Here is a 17,349-nt window from a genome sequence, read left to right on the forward strand (position 1 = left end):
GCTGATATCCTGGAGATGGAACATTTTTTTAGATCAGTTAATGAGGGCAATTTCCCACGGCACACTTGACCATCTCCCACGGCACACTAGTGTGCCGCGGCACACTGGTTGAAAAACACTGGGTTAGACTACTGTAACGGCCTGCTCACTGGCCTCTCCAAACGAGCTGTAAAACAGCTTCAGTACATCCAGAATGCTGCTGCTCGAGTCCTGACCAAAACCAGGAAGTATGATCACATTAGTCCTGTGCTCAGGTCTCTGCACTGGCTCCCTGTACCTCAAAGAATAGACTTCAAAGCAGCTCTGCCTGTGTATAAGTCTCTCCATGGCCGCGCACCAAAGTACATCTCTGACATGTTAGTGCCATATGAACCATCTCGTACTCTGAGGACCTCAGGGGCCGGCCTCCTGTTGATTCCCAGAGTCAGAACTAAACAAGGGGAATCAGCGTTTCAATATTCTGCAGCTAAAATCTGGAACAGCCTCCCTGAAGGCGTAAGACAGGCTTCTTCTGTGTTCATGTTCAAATCTAGACTTGAAACATTTCTGTTTAGCCGTGTATATGACTGAAAGGTCTTATCTGCACTTTTCTTTCCTTTCCTTCCTTTATTTTTAAATCAATTTTCAAATTTTTTCTTTTCTTTTAAAGTAAATTTTACGTTGATTATTTCTATGATGTACTGTGCTTTAATGCATTTTTCTGTTTTGTGAAGCACCTTGAATTACTTTGTGTACAAATTGTGCTATACAAATAAACTTGGCTTGCCTTGCCTAAACAATGTTTTTTTTAATCGCCTGTAAAGCTTAATTTCCAGAGCCGCCTGTGGGAAAAGTGCACGTTTGGGCCAATTTAGATTTTTGACCTTCTATAAACAATATTTGTTTAAACACAATGAAGTAAAAACTGTCCTGTGCTAAACAGGAAATGATCCAACAGCTGAAGTAACTAACTTCTCCACCTCTACACACTGCCACAAGGTCAGTTAATGCGTAGTAATAAAATATCTTGTCCCAACTATGCAGACGATACTCAAATATATGTGTCACTGGCAGCAGGTGAATATGGGCCTGTGGATTTACTCAGTTGTTGCATCCAACAGATCAGTGCTTGGATGCAAAACAACTTTCTCCAGCTATACTCAGACAAGACTGAAGTCAGTCAAGAGAAAGTTTCAGCAGTTACCTTCACTTCCTGTCTCTAAAACCTTCAAGTCAAGTCAAAAACCTAAGGGTAATCATGAACTCTGACCTGAACTTTAACAGCCATATCAAGCCAATTTCTAGTGTTAAATATTTGTGTGCACAGATTTCTGCCATGGGTCTCGGCTGATGCAATTTCACGTGATTTCAGAATTTTTGGTTGGTTGAGACTTATGCAGTTCATGCTCAGTTTACATAGTTCACACACAATTATTACGGACATCATTATTACCAATTTACCCCCTTCCTCATATAATCTCATATTAGGGTGAGAGGGTGGGGGGTTTGGCCTGCGATGCACCTTGGGGGGGGCTACTTGGCAGTGGTCCCCCTCCCATGGTTGCCGTATGGAATGGGCCCCCCCTCTCTCAGTTTTATTTACACCTTAGACATGTAGGGCCCTTGGTAGGGGGGGTGCTTGGACATCACTGCCAGCAAGCAGCGGATGTCCTCCTAGCACCCTACCTGCCAATTTTAACCACACCTTAGACATTTAGGGCCCCTTGGGGTCTCGACATGCTCCGTAACAGTTTCACCATCAACAACACAAGCTGCTTAGGGAACATCCAATTTCCACTGCTTTGACATTTCGCACAAAGCCTCTTCTTACTGTAGGAGGCGGTCATGACACAAATTCGAGCCTTCCTGTGGCTACATTGTTAGGCAGCGTTGTAGACGATGAGCAGAAATCCAAAAAGTCTTTCTTTGGACAGTCCTCTCATTGCACTTGAGTTAACTACGGAGTCCAACAAGGCTCAGTTTTAGGAACCCTCCTGTTTATGCTTTATATGCTACCCCTAGAAAACATAACCTGGAAACACAGCATTAATTTTCATTGTTATCCTGACGATACGCAGTTGTATTTATCCATGAAACCTGACCAGAATGACAATATAGAGAAACTGAATGCCTGCATCAGAGACATCAAGAATTGGATGACAATTAATTACTTCCTCCTGAACCCAGATAAAAACTGAGGTCATTATACTAGGTCCTAAAAACCTCAGAGATGCTCTGTTTGATCAGATAGTCTTACTGGATGGCATAAGTATAGCCCCCAATTCCACAGTTAGAAACCTTGGGGTTTTATTTGACCAGGATTTATCATTCAAGGCTCACACATCTCAGGCATGTAGAACTGCCTTTTTTTCACCTGCGGAATATTGCTAAGATCAGAAATATACTTTCTAAGAGTGATGCTGAAAAACTCATCCATGCATTTGTTACGTCGAGGCTGGATTACTGTAACTCCTTGTTAGCAGCGTGTCCTAAGAGTTCCTTAAGATGTCTCCAGCTTGTTCAGAACACAGCAGCTAGATTGTTAGCAGGAACTAGCAGAAGAGATCACATCACTCCTGTGTTAGTTTGGCTCCATTGGCTCCCAGTTGATTCTAGAATTAAGTTCAAGTTCCTCCTGTTAACCTATGAGGCCTTACATGGAATGGCCCCGTCCTATATTAAGGACCTCATAGTCCCTTACCATCCAATCTGAACACTTCGCTCGCAAAATGCAGGACTGCTTGTGGTTCCTAGAATTAGTAAAAGTACGGTTGGAGGTAGAGCGTTTGGCTGTGGACCCTGCCTCTGGCTCGTCTCTGCTCTGTACCTGGCCGTGGACCTCGTCTCTGCTCCTGCTACTACACCTGGCTGTGGATCCTGTCTACGGCTCGACTCTGCGCCCCGGCCGTCCCCCCAACTTCGGCTGGATGAAGCTCGTCTGCTGGACTTTAAATGTGTAGTTGTTTTGTTAGATAAGTTAATTCCAAGAGTTATGGTAAATCGCCTGTCCGTCCTGGGGGAGGATCCCTCCTTCATGTGGGCCCCCCTGAGGTTTCTTCCTTTTTTTCCGGAGTTTTTTTTAGGAGTTTTTACTTACCGCGAAGGGGGGTCTAAGGGCAAGGATGTCTAGTTTGGCTTAGTCAGTTTGTTTGTTCAATTTAGTATTTTCCTATTGAATTCTATGTATTCATGATCCTTTTGATTTTATGTTTAACTTTTTCAATTACCTATACGAAAGCCCATTGAGACGACTGTTGTTGTGAATTTGGGCTATACAAATAAAAATTGAATTGAATTGAAATGCAAACACGAAAGATTTAAAACTATAAGAATGCTGGTTTGTGTTATTTTAGCAGGACTGTTTTCGGTTCGGCATATTTTTCTGTGACCATGTCTCTAGGTTAGGTAAACCAATGAAAACATATATATATCCTTTAGAATGACAGCACAAACTTTCAGGAACAACATTCATACAATGCAAGAATACCGCCGCCAGTGGTCATTTGAGAAACTGCAATATTTGGTGGGTCAAGGTTTGCTTGACGGTAGAGATGGTGGTACCTGATGGTTTTGATCATGCTGAGGCCCATCTCCACGCAGCAGTGGGCGTGGTCTGGTCTGGGCTCCGGCAGACCCGATACGCAGTAGTAACAGTCTCCCAGGATCTTTATTCTCAGACAGTGATGCTCCTGAAAAAGATGAGAGCAAAAGTTAGAAACAAACATCCAGAAAACACAAAAGAGTCTTTTAAAATTTCAGATTCTCCCAAGCCCCCTTTCAAGTGGTAGGTGTGGCCTTCCAACACTCCTCCTGATTGGTTAGAGTGGTTGCTTTAGAAATGTCGACTCAGCATGACTTGGGCCAATCACTGCTTACTGACAATTTCTGGTCCCAACATGGCGTTTAACATGACGCCATTAAATGGTAACTAAATTGACTTTCATTGGAGCAAGACATACCACAGGGCAAACCAGAGAACCAGAAGGCACATCATCAATGAATAGTCTATTTTTGTACTTTTTTCATATATAAGACGCATTAAGCCAAACTAGTCTCTGACTCTTGTCAGATTCAGACTGGGAATATCCTTTCTTCGGGATTGGGTCCCGACCCTTGTGTTTGGATTTAGACTGGAATCAAACAGACCATTCTGTGAAATACCAAAGCTTCTAAACAAAACCAGGTGACTAAAGATCTTGTCACTCATTGGGCAGGAACAATGAGGTTGTGTCAAAAAACAAGAGAAAGTAGAGATGCTGTGCTTTACAATTCTTGTCGGAACAGTAAACTCCTTAAAACTATATGTTTCGATTACCAGTTTTTAGTTACTTTGGTATGGCAGAGGCACGCTGCAAGGTGGTTACTAGCAAGGAGATGTGCCGTGTGAGCTTTAACTCTAAGGATGCTAGCAACTGCAGTAATGATGAGACGTCGGGTATGAAGGTATGCTGATAAGCGTTAATGTCATTTAGAATGTCATGAAAACTGTAAGAAGCAGTGTGGATCACCTTAAAAGTTGTTTTGATGAGACTGTATTCATCTGACCACATTTCAATGAGTTTCTGTGTCTCATCGTTGTGGTGTTATGCCGTTATTTTAAGAGAATTCTGTTAAGAAAACTGCAAGGTAGCTTTTAGGGTGACGGCGGGAGCGGCTGTGTCACTTGCTGGTAATGAGACACAGAAAAGCATTTAAGAAGCATTTTCAGTGGTGTTAAATGTTCTAACAAGTAAACAGTTGGACTCTTTTTTTCTGTTTGATAACACGACTATTGTTGCTTTACATTTGTCCACGGCTCATCTGTTGCTTCATTCCTACTCTTTTTATATCAGCTGGTGGCCGTATTGGTTGAGTTGTTCTGCTCTGAGAACAAATTGTTTTCAGTCTGAGGAATCCCGGAGCAAACCGAAGCTCAGTCTGATTAGAAACAAACCAACACTACCATAAAAGTTGAGTCAGAGAGCGGTTCCTGGTCCAGGATCAGGGTCAGCTTGGACGTATTCAGACTGAAAATTTGCTCCGGATTAGCACGGGAGACGAACTCTGGTTCACTTGAAAGGGACCTAATGTGTTCAGTCTGATGTTCAGCAGCTGAGCAAACAGATAAGAGCAGAATGCCTCTTGTGTTGGACATATTTTACTGTAACAACAGGGGGTTATAAATCTTCTGACACACAAGGTGTGTATTTGTATAAACCCTTCTTGTATTTGTTGATTAACTTTATTTATATTGATCATGTTTGTATACTTTTCTTGTTGTTGAAAAGAGAAAAGAGAAGCTGGAACTAACTCCTAATGTTGATAGTAGTATGTACAAAAAAAAGTTTTGACATTGCTACACGTTAGCCGTGTTAGTGTATTTACACTCAAACTCACTTGTTCAGAACTCATAAAAAATAACAATACAGACTGAAACTTTGAGCACTGCGTATGTCTCAAAATTGCTTTGGCATTGGTAAACACAACATGAATTAATCCACATATAAAACAATCAGGACTTTAAGGAACACTGTCGTTTAACCCTTGTGCTATCCTAGGCACTTTAACGTTGGGAGTTGGGTCATCTAGACCAGTGTTTTTCAACCAGTGTGCCGTGGCACACTAGTGTGCCGTGAGAGATGGTCAAGTGTGCCTTGGGAAATTGCCCTCATTAACTGATCTAAAAGCAATTACCATCTCCATGATTTCAGCTCTCTGTTCATCCAAACTGGCCCTGATAAAACACTGAGTAGTTAGGAATATAAAAGATCATAAAATACTTTTTCTTTGCGTTTATTTTATTTTATTAAAGACATTTTGATAAGGTACCGCGATTCAGCTGCACCTTCGGCTGTATTTTGGAAACGTCCCGTCCCTTTAACTGTCTCCACCAATCATTCTTGAAGGCGTAATCACATGTCATCAGTCTGACCAATCAGAAGTGGTTAAAGTCTTCACTTCCTTGTCCCGATTTAGTTCGTAAAGTCGCTCAGTTCTAAAAAAAATAGCAGCTAAAGCTCGTCTTTAGCGGTGTAGCTCCCCACAGAATCCGGTATCAGACCGTGGAACAAGTGAACAAAACAATGAAGCTCCGAAAACCGATCTCCGGCCGTTTTATGCACTACATCTCCCATGATGCATTGGGTTGTGAGAGTGACAGCGCATACGGAGATCTGTTGTTAAACGTCTTGAAACCAACGAACACACATCAAACTGTTTTTAAATCTTCTAACTTATCTTTTATTGCATCTTTTAGAAAAAAAACAGCTGCAGTTTCCAGCTTTTTCTGCAACAATTATCTCAAAAATGCACGTGAGATTGTGGAGGGGCTGTAGATCAATACAGACTATGAGTTTCTCCTTTTTTTTTAAATTTTTGGATGCTGGTGTGCCGCGGGATTTTTTTTAAGCTTAAAGTGTGCCGTGGCTCAGAAAAGGTTGAAAAACACTGATCTAGACCCACTAGACAGTGCTCTGAACCTTTTCTCTTCAATGTTTTGTGATCTTCACTGGTGTCCATGGATTACATGAAATCTTTCCACTTTTATCCACCTTTGTCATGGTAGGAAGAACACGTCAATGTAAGGGTGGGGTCATCTAAGATAGCACAAGGGCTAAGGCTTTAAATTAAGCCTTTAAATTAAGGCTTCTCTTCCATTTTTTATGGGTCACAGTCTGTCCAGTTCTCATGTGCAGTCAATGTGTATAACAACATTCCCCTCTGTTTTTTTCATGCTCAGGATCTTGTTTTGGTCCAATAAGAATTTAATGCTGCTTTTCTACCGAACTCTATCTCCGTGCAGAACCTCTGACTGTTTTCTGTCATGACTAAATCTATAATTAACCCCAACCTCACATTGATTATTGGTTAATTGGATCATTTGAACAAATCTGTCTTTGCTGAAATGCGCCTAATAATCTGTTTTCACTTCTGACTCAGCAGAAAAATTCTAAATGAGAAAAACATTTAAAAAAAAAGATTTAATAACAGAAAATCTGTGAAGGAGAAACAGCCTTCATTCATTTTTCCCCTGCACGAAGAATGAATGATGTTTGGATGGATGCTCGCCGTTTTATTAGAGTTCGGGCAGAAGCTTCACTCACGTGTGCGAGGCGGTCGAAGCGTGCAAAGAGCTCATTCAGCATTCGCACCAGCTCCTGTGCCGACAGCGTCGTGGACAAGTTGGTGAAGCCTTTGACATCTGCGAAAAGAATGCTGAATAAAATACGGAAATGTCACTGTCACAGCCATGTCAGTCAGCACTTCAAATGTTTGTCAAACTTTTCTTTTCTTTGAGGAGGCGTGGTCCCGGCGCCTCACCTGACATTCTCGTAGCGGTGGATGTAGATTCTGTGGAACTGATGCTGGAGGTGTTCGTCCTCTACATTTGTCATGTCGTTGATCATTTCCAAAACTACAAAACGTGGTAGCACCGACAGCACCAGCCGCTCCTGCAAGAGACGCAGTGCAGGTGAGCAAATGACTGATCACTCAGGCTTAGAGACCCACTGCATGAAAATGATGTTTTGAACATGTTCTTGTGGCATTTTTCTGATGTTGGTGGACATATTATATTGTAATATAAGAAAATTAAGAATAAAAATGCATTTCTTTCTTTTTTTTAAAATTGCACTTCTGAGTATAACTGAGATAAATCCGAAGCAGATAAAAAATGCGGGTTGAAAAACAGTTTATTAGTGATTCCGAATATACAGTGGGCGGGGCCTAAACCGCCCTTCTCCCCTCCATTCTGATGTATCCACTTGGAGACAAAGAGATCCATGCACTCTAAAGAACCAAAAATGCAGTTTAGCCACTTTTCTTTTGGTTAAAAAATAATATAAAATAAAATATAAAAAACTTTTTTAGCAGATCTGAGATATTCTACTAAGTTTACTAAAAAAGATATGTTATTTTTTAGTTCATTCTGGCGCTGGCCACACATCACAGATCCAAAAAACAAGTCAAAATGGAGGAAGTTGACCACAAACGGCAGAAGTTCTGCATCAGGTATTTCAGATGGGTTTCTGTGAACTGTCCTGTGATCACAGTAAACTCCTATTAAGATCACAGAAATGTTTTCGCCTTTAATGCCCATGCCATAAAGCACTCCTGCCTGACTGGAGGAACAGGTTGGCTGCAGTTTCGGTGATGGTGAGCATTGACTGAGACAGACTCATCGACGGAACACTTTCAGACATTTTTGTTGCTAAATCCAAAAGCATTAGACCATTTAAAGACCAGCTACGATAATCTTCTGATCTATTTTCAGGGCGTTCCCGGTGGTCTTTTAATTATGTTGAAGCCATTTTTGAGGCAAAATCAAAAAACCTGTGTCATTTTCTAGGACAACATTTTTGCAAAGCGGCAGGAGTTAGAAATTAGAATTCATATCAGACCTCTCATTAACCTCTGAGATGTGGGGGGGACTGTTGCCGTGGATCAAGACCGCCCCACCTTGCTGAGAGCTCTCTGTTAACACTCTCTCCTGCTAGTTTACAGCCCCACACAATCCCAAACTAACATTACCAGTGCAACAAAATGGTGAGCAATGTTGGAGCTATCCAGCGGTCACTTTTGTCTTTCGCTAAACAGTCAGAAGATGCTGCAAATATTCAGAAAAACCCACTGCAGTGACGTTGATGGTTCTTCTCCAACCCAAATGTGCAGTTTTGACAGCAGGAAAACCAAAAGGTTTGGTTCCATCTGCCCTTTAATTTGCAGTATCCTTTACCTTTGCAGCCCCTCAGCCATCTGCTGAAGCATTGCTTTGGAAAGACTTCAACTTACTTCACTTTACTCCGAACCCTGCAGGTGAGATAGTTCTGACCTCCTTTAGGATGATTTAAAGGAGATCACATTTAACGTCCTTTAAAGCAGATGGTAGCCTGCTTCTTCTTCTGTAAATGGTTGTATTTTTTGTGCTTTTTCCTTCTAGTTTGTTTTTGCTGTTTATTTCTTACTTTCTTAACTCTGTTTGTTTCTTTCAGTCTTTTCAAAGATGACGCTGCGCCTCCTGGCAAAAGCAGGACCAGCTTTGGAGTGGGAGCCATGGAGCATCCTCCAGAGCTGTTTGGCTGTGGAAAACTGCAGCAAAGCCAAGAAAAACGCCTCTCCTAAAAGGAAAACAGAGACCCATGCGGCGCTCATTTCTATTCAGTCATTAGCAGTTGATTTCTTGATCCATTAGCTGCAGTGATCTGAGAATCTTATGAAGATTTAGGCTAATTTTAGTTTTTTAGTGAAATACATGCGGGCAATCCAGCAATGTTCCATCTTCTATTCTCCTGCACCTGGACTGATGTGCACGCTGCACGGGGCAGATCAGGGAGCTTGTGCAATGCACTCTTGGGTTATTGTGACAACTCATTAATTCAAACCAAGCATCTTTACGACAGTTTGATTGACAGTGATTTCAAAGGAGAAATACTCAGAAATGCCAACATGAAATGATTTAAGACTAAAACTGCATTTCTTTTTTCAGTTGCACTTCTGAGTATAATTGAGATAGATCTGAAGCAGATGAAAAACTGCGGTTTGAAAAACAGTTGATTAGTGATATAGAAAATACAGTGGGCGGGGCCTAAACCCCCCTTCTCCACTCCATTCTGGTGCATCCACTTGGAGACAAAAAGATCAATGCTACTCCGAAGAACCAAAATGCAGTTTAGCAACTTATTTTTCTTATGTTTTGGTAAAAAATAAATAAAAAATAAGCAGATCTGAGATCATTCTACTAAGTTTACTAAAAAAAAACACCTTTTTTTTTTTTTTTTCTGGGGCTGGCCACACATCACAGATCCCAAAAAAATAGTGAAACCTGAGGAAGTTGACCCCAAATGGCAGAAGTTCTGCATCAGGAAACACATTTTTATTTTTATCTTTTAGAGAAGTTTCTGTGAACTGTGATTACAGTAAACTCCTATCAAGATCACAGAAATGCTTTCGCTTTTAATGCCAATGCCATAAAGCAATCCTGATTGGAGGAACAGGTTTGCTGAAAAGTGGGGTCTTCTGAAGAAAACTTTTTTGTTGCATTGGTGCTGCTGCATTATTGCTGCATTATTGCTGTGTTTTTGTTGCATTGCCGCCACATACTGTAGGTGTTGTATTGTTGATGCTGCATAAAGAATGGTGAGCCAGTATTTGAGGAGCTCCTTCCTTTACTCCCCATTGGTTTTAATCCCGATCTGGCCCACAGGACAGTCCTTTTGCATGCCAGAGTCCACTTGGTTTTCAGGGGGAGCTGAGTTGGAGTGTTTGGCCCCAACCAGAGTCCAGATGAAGTTGGGCCCAAACAAAGAAACTCTGGCCTGCACCAAACATACCACATCTGAACCAACACAGGAGAGTTGGGTTCAAACAACCATGACGCTGTTTGAACTTCATCTGAAACCTCACATGCACAGCTGTGTTTTTAGATTTCACCAAGGCTGAAATGGGCAGGCATGGTCAAATCGGACTCCAGTAACCCTTGTGCTGTCCTAGGCACCTTAACATTGGGAGTTGGGTCATCCAGACCCACTAGACAGTGCTCTGAACCTTTTTTCTTCAATGATTTATGAACCTCACTGGTGTCCATGGATTACATGAAATCTTTCCACCTTTATCCACCTTTGTCATGGTAGGAAGAACACGTCAATGTAAGGGTGGGGTCATCTAAGATAGCACAAGGGTTAAACCGTCCCAAAGCTCATCTGGGCGGAGCTTTCCAGGAAAGCCAGCGCCCTAAAAGCCTCATCTGCCTTCTTGGAGCCACGGTGTAAACAATTCCCGGGGAAGAGTGTGTGCTGGGAGCTGCTTTATTAGCTGTGTGTGTTCGTCAGTCAGGTAGCACGCTCTTCCACAGCGACAGTGACAGAGTCAGATCGATGCAGTGTCCATGTGTCTGTGCTCCCCGAGGACTCTTTAGCCGCGCGGCGAGCATGAAGTCCTGTTAACTAAAATCCATCAATTCCTTCTTAGAGTCACTTTTCTGTTTGCTGTGATTCTATCCTGACCAGACGCCAGCAGACAGAGACGCGGTTGGAAGGTCGGCAGACGACCTGCAGACAGACAGAGACCTCTGCACAGGTTTGAGATCTCGCTTCAAAGTGCAGAAACTCATGCAAACACGCTCAGTGCTGTTTATTTAAGGGCAGTTCCACAAGCTTTGAAAATCCAAGAATTTTTACAAAAAAAAGGCCAACTTTTCAAAGCTGAAGCTGTTTTTGTTTTTAGATGCATTTGGTCAATACTGATCATTTCTGTTGATTTAAAGTGAAAATCTCATTGTTGTTACACACCTTGGTGTGTGAAATTCATGGGGGAACAGTGAGCTGCAAACACAGCTGTGCTCAGAAACCATTGGGTGGTTTGAACCCCAACAATTTAACACCTTTATGCTGCAGGTCAAGCAGGGAGGCTTTAAGTCTCATTTGAACTCATAACCTTCCAGTCTCAGGGCAGACACTCCACCACAAGGCCACTGAGTTAGTATTTTAGGGAGATTCTTCATTTCTATTTGGATTTCAGATATAAAACAGTCTTACAACCTTACAGAAATATTCAATACATTTATTTTGGATCAAGGGTAAAGTATGTTTGAATTAGAAAACCTAAAAACAGAAGAAAAAAACTCACAGTTTAGTGACAGATTTCACCTGGAATTACATTTATTTGGTGTGGCTCAAATATATCAGTGACTCAGGTTCTGGTCTCATCTCCAGTCAGTCCCATTTTTGTTTTCTTAAAACACCCCAGTTGGGTTATAACTTATTTGCAAATCCAGACTCTTCCAGATTATCTAGGGACTGTCTTAAAGTTCCCCTCCGATCGCCTGTTGATCTACTTTCAAATTGTTCCCAGTATTTTTTTTATCATTATAACTATGCTTCAGCCACCCACAACCCCGGTGTAAAAAGAAAAAGGCAAGCATGTTTTCATCTGCTCCTGATTCACAGCGATTTGAAAAAATAGAAAAACTCAGAAGTGCAGTTTGAAAGTTATTTCACTAAAAAAATGCTACAAGAACATGCTAAAAACACCTAAACATGATGTTCATAGATCTGTCACAGTCCAGCTAGAAAGGTAGCGTCATGTCAGGACTCTTATTTAACTCCTTACAAGTCAAATAAAAAAGTTTGAAAAATTAAGTTTACCACTATTTAAGAACCCCAATTATTGGTCAAATTTCCACTTATGACATTTTTGTACTTCAATAAAAACATTCCAAGTGGTGTTTTATTTATGATTAGGAAGTTTCTAACCAAAATCCCACAACCTAAATGTCTTAAAAAACTATAATTCATGTTTAACTTAAGCCTCTGTTTCCAAAATCTCCTCTATGTGGGCGTGGCAATTGGTGCTGATCTGAATAGCTCCGCCCTCAATCCCCCCTTTCTGCAAACTGGGGGAGGGGGGGCAAAAAAGACACACAAAATTGTGTGGCCAGTGCTGATCTTTTTCTTTGGATTAGATTTATTTGCGCTTCAAAGTGCTTACAGCGTCTCCATTATTCATTCACTCCTTATTCATACTGATGGTAAATACTGATGTAGCCACAGCTGCCGTTGGGCAGATTGACAGAGGCATGGCTGCCAGTTCACGCCTACGGCTCCTCTGACCACCACCGGAACATTCATACGCATTCAAGCATCAGTGGAGCCACACTGGAGGCAGAAACTTCAAGTTTCATTTTAAATACATGGGGCCAACAACATAATCCAGCCTTGGACGCACTTAAAATACATGCGGTTGTGGGTACCATAACCGTTTGGCCTACAACTACCGTTCAGGGTCCTTCGACTAGTGCTGACGTCACATTATGTGATTTGCTGTCCATTGATCCAATGACTTGTCAGATAGTGATTGGTCTGGACAAATTACTATACTACCATAGAAGAAGATATTAAGCGGTCCGTTGTAAACAAACAGAGCTCCGACACAGAGTGAGATTATCTTCTAAACGTGCCTTTATTATTGTTATGATTATTATTAAGTGCATTTGCAGCCAAACAGACACCGTTCCAAACCCTTCTCTGGACCGCACACTATAACAAAGCACCTTCCCTGCCTGCAAACGCGAAGCTACGAGACTCCAGCTGCTCAGCTCAGAGACACGGTTCACTCATGTGGAGCAGTTCATTCTAACAACCACAGACCTTTTTACAAAGTGGATTGTGGCAAAATCTCTCAGAACACTAAGAATAATGTTACACACAATTTACAAGGGAAAATAACTTTATGTAACAAAAGGAAACGTAAAATGAAAATATGTAGAGCCCGAACAGTTCTCCACACTACGTAGTTTGTCCAAGTGGGGCTACCGTAGTGTGACGTTATCCTCAGTCGAAAGGACCTCGACCGGTTATTGCAGGCCGAATGGTTACGGTACCTTCATGGGCAATCCAGCAATGTGCAATCTGCTCTTCTACTGCACCTGAGCGGATGTGCACGCTGGACGGGGCAGATCAGGGAGCCTGTGCAATGCACTATTGGGTCGTGACATCACAACAAGTCACGAATTCAAACCGAGCATCTTTGCGACAGTTTGATTGACAGCGATTTAAAGGAGAAATACTCAGCAATGCAAAAAAATCTAGTGATTTTTTATTTGAAAAATGCCACAAGAACATGTCCAAAATTAACCCAAAAATGATTTTAAAATGTCTTATTTGTTTCGAAAATTCAAGCCATCTGACGGACAGCCAATAATAGAGAGAAAGTAGAGTGTTTCCTTTTCTTTTTTTTTGGGTGGGGGGTGTCATGCATGATTTGACAGTTTTTTGTGGATCAACAAATCTTCCGTGTTGCTGCTTCAACTAAAGCCTAATCAAACTTTTCTGCCCGTATCAAACTTCTGAAAACAAACATTCAGGCTTTTTCTGAGCACCTGTTAGGAGGAAACGCCCTTTGCTGCCCCCTAGTGCCAGGTGGGTTACTGCACTGTCAGGCAAAGCTTCCTGCCAGTTTATTTCTTTTTAGAAAAGAAACAAATGAATTTTAATAATTACAACATAGTTTAACAATTTATAGAGTTTTATACCATTTTAGGACAAAAATCCCACAAAAGTATAAATTGAGGTGAGAGAAAGAAAATATGAGGAAAACTGTGAAACAAAATCAAGCTATATAAACTAAATGAATGAAATTAACTGTAATTTTTATTCAGCTAACATTTTTAACATGCCCACCCCATAGATATAAAAAAACCTTACAGATTATGCGGTTCAGTTTTTTTTTAATTTTCTTTTTTCTAATGGAAAAAACACAAAAGAAAAAAATGTTAAAGTTATCGAAAAGTTTAAAAAAATATTTATGTTAAGGTGGAATAAGCAGTGTAATAGGTCTGTTTATGTATCCAACAGGAGAAGTGATCAAAGGTTCCATGAAACAAAACGGGGATCTTTCCCTTTGGTCTTCATGAAGATTCTTTAGGTCTCGATAAGTCAAACGGAAATGGTTGTTGGCAAAAGTTTAATTTGGTCTGTTGCTAGGTTTGATGTTAAGGCAGTTGCCTTGGCAGCAATGAGCAGGAGTGACAGATTTAGTGTTGGTAAGTGAAGAAAACTGAATTGGAGCTCATCGTTTGCTGTTTGCGCTCACCTGCCGCTGGTTCTCCGTCTCCAGCCGCAGACGAGCTTCGATGCAGCGGCGCGTCTCCAGGAAGGCCTGCCGCTGAGCTCGGTCAGACAGGTAACTGATGAATATTCCAGCAGTGTTCATGCACAGGAACAGGACCGCCTGAGCCGCTACCTGAAACACAAACACGGCATAGGCTCATGAATGGATGACTAAAAAAAAAAGGAGAAAAAACTTGACCTTGCAGTTCAATGCTAGACCATTTGGTATCGCTAACTGAGCAGCTGTGTAAGCTGTGACAGCGTGAGCTTGAACGCCAACAACGTTCTTCAAACTACTGAGAAAAGCACCTCTGCGCATCTTTCTGCGTCAGAATTAGCTGGTTTACGTTAAATTGTTGCATGTCAGCACAAAGCTGCTGAATAACTCTAAAGCTCCATGAAGTACCAGAAATCTTCGACTGTTTTACACGATCAACGTAAATCTGACGCGGGGAAAAAAGCCTTTTTTCATACCGGCTTTACTTTGGAGGCTGCAAATAATCAATGAAGAGGAACTTAAGTGGTTCTTTTTCGTTTACATGTGATCTGATTGTTTTTGGACTTATGTCTGAGCGAGTCTCCCACTAACAGTCACTTCATGTTTTTGTTCTCCCATCTTCTCCTTCAGCTCCAGTTTTCAGAAAGCCGATTCATCTTTTACTGTTTCTTTTTGAGGCGTTTAAACTTAAACCGGCTGACCAAATGAAAGCAGTGTGTTTTTTTTTCCATGTGTCAGAAGAAGCATTAGGAGGGGGTTGAGCTCAGAATCGATAATGGTCAGTTCACGGTCGGTGAAAAACAAACCCAGCAGCCGTGTTCTTCCAATACATTTCTAGAAGTACTGTAATTAGGCGTTTGGATCATCACTAGAGAAAAAAAAAAAAAAAAAAACCTCAACCAAGACAAACAAACTCTTTCCAGTTTTTGCTCGAGGTCCTGGCTGGGATTGAAGAAGTGAAGACTGAGCGTGCACCGATACCGAGGAGCTTTGAGCCAAGACCAGAACATCTGACACCAGATCAGGCGCGAGGAATAACCAGGTCACTGATTCCACTGAATGAGTGAGCACAGCACATTACACCACCCACGGACCCGCCCGAGGGGAGCGGACACCGAGTCCTGGAACATCCTCGACAGACTGCAGGTCTTTCGCAAGTCGGTTCAAGTCCCTGCGGCGTGTTTCCTCTGTTTTTTTTATGAAGACTGGTGCCCGCTTCGTCTGCTGACACAAAAAATCCCCCAAATCGGCCACAATTTGATGGTTTTGTAGATAAGATATGGAGAAAAAAAAACGAGTTGACCCTCTGAAATGTTCGTGTTTGCACGCGCTCAGAAGAAGTGAAGGTTTCTGTTTCCTTGTGAGGTGATATAAGCTGAAAGCTTTCATCAGGGCTGACAGTGCTCAGTCAAAGAGCCCGGCTGATGCAACTCCCTGCAACATGGGGGATTTCAACCGACGCCTGCAGCTCTGCATGCCTTCAACCGCCCTGCTCCTCCCAGAGTGAAAACTGTCACTGCGCCACCACCTAACTTGTCGGTCCAACACTAAACGAGCCCAAAACACCAGTCACTGAGGTATGTTTAAAGCCTTAGACACCTTTACGGGTGGATACAGGCTTCTGCAAGTGAAAAATAGGCATGCAGATGCCCCCCAGGAAATGTCAAAGCCGCTTGGTGAGACTGTAGAGCAAATGTTTGAATGCACATTTTTAGTGAACACTTAAATAACACGGAAGGGTGTTATTTAAGTGAGTTCAGCTCGCTGTCTTGTGGGTTGCAGATGACCCCACTCCCAACGTTCAGGTGCCTTGGGTAGCACAGAGCCTTGGGTAGGGTAAGGGCACCATACGACAGATGTCGTGAGTGCGTACCACTTCAGTTAGCCTGTAAATACTTCACGATATACTTACAACACGGACTACAATGGTATATTCCATTTTCATGACAACCCTAAAGGTGGTCATACCCCATACCTCCGTCCGTGGTGCGTCTCCGTTTTATTGCGTGGGGACTTCGTCTCTCGATCGTCAGTGGATATACATTGACTCTATTGTGTCTCCGGTACACCCCCCCCCCCCCCCGATCCTGGAAGTGGGGTTTGTCCTGTAACCCCGTGCATCTAATAAATCTAGTAATGCATTTGACTAATGTTTGAGACAGAGGGCTATTTCATGGGCACTAAGTGGTATGAAGGGCGCCACTAAAAACCTCCTAGTCCCCCCCCCCCAAAAAAAAAAAAACACAATTTGAGGACGTCCTTTTGTGTGCCCTATTTTTATTTACTAATTTTACACACAAAAACATGGATGAATTTTCTAGACTCGTATTACAGGGGGGTCAAACTCAGTTGGCACCATGGCCTCTTCTTCATCACTGGGTTCTTGTAAAATGCATGTTTTTGTGTCATGTTTTCTTTTAATCCCCCACAATTGAACTTCTTTCCTGCGTAAAGGATTGTCAGAAGGCCTGAGGGCCTTGAGAAAAGGCTTGCTGGGAAACGTCTTGGGGGAAGGCTTTGCTCTTGGAGGGTTTTTTTGTTTTCTGGCAAAATGGTAAATGGCGTAAATGATTCAAACCCCTCTTTCATGTAACACAATTAAATTCTGTTTGTTTATTTAAATATATTTATTTTAAAATTATGCATCTATATTTAATTGACCTAACAAAAAATGTATTAATAGTTTCACCTATAAACTCCAGTAATCCAAAATAAATTAGTTCAAGTAAGGGGCATGCTGTGTGCTTGTTGAATGCTGTTTTCCTGTTTCTCTTTATCTATTCTTTTTAT

At 41.9% G+C, this 17,349-nt stretch overlaps 1 protein-coding gene across 3 annotated transcripts in view; it reads right to left on the reverse strand.

Annotated features, from left to right (window-relative positions):
- adcy8 (adenylate cyclase 8) overlaps positions 1-17,349 on the reverse strand; it is a 134,872-nt gene that overhangs the window by 84,886 nt on the left and 32,637 nt on the right. For all 3 annotated transcript variants that reach the window (XR_002875123.1, XM_023965391.1, XM_023965392.1), the window contains exons 2-5: positions 14,545-14,694; positions 7,279-7,409; positions 7,062-7,173; positions 3,541-3,668 (exon numbers count right to left, since the gene is read on the reverse strand). Coding sequence is in view for 2 of the 3 variants with exons in the window: in XM_023965391.1 (XP_023821159.1) it covers positions 3,541-3,668; positions 7,062-7,173; positions 7,279-7,409; positions 14,545-14,694 (521 nt within the window). In the remaining variant the exon portion in view is untranslated. The remainder of the gene's footprint in view (positions 1-3,540; positions 3,669-7,061; positions 7,174-7,278; positions 7,410-14,544; positions 14,695-17,349) is intronic.

Source organism: Oryzias latipes, chromosome 17, assembly GCF_002234675.1.
Source record: "Oryzias latipes chromosome 17, ASM223467v1".
Taxonomy (NCBI): Eukaryota; Metazoa; Chordata; class Actinopteri; order Beloniformes; family Adrianichthyidae; genus Oryzias; species Oryzias latipes.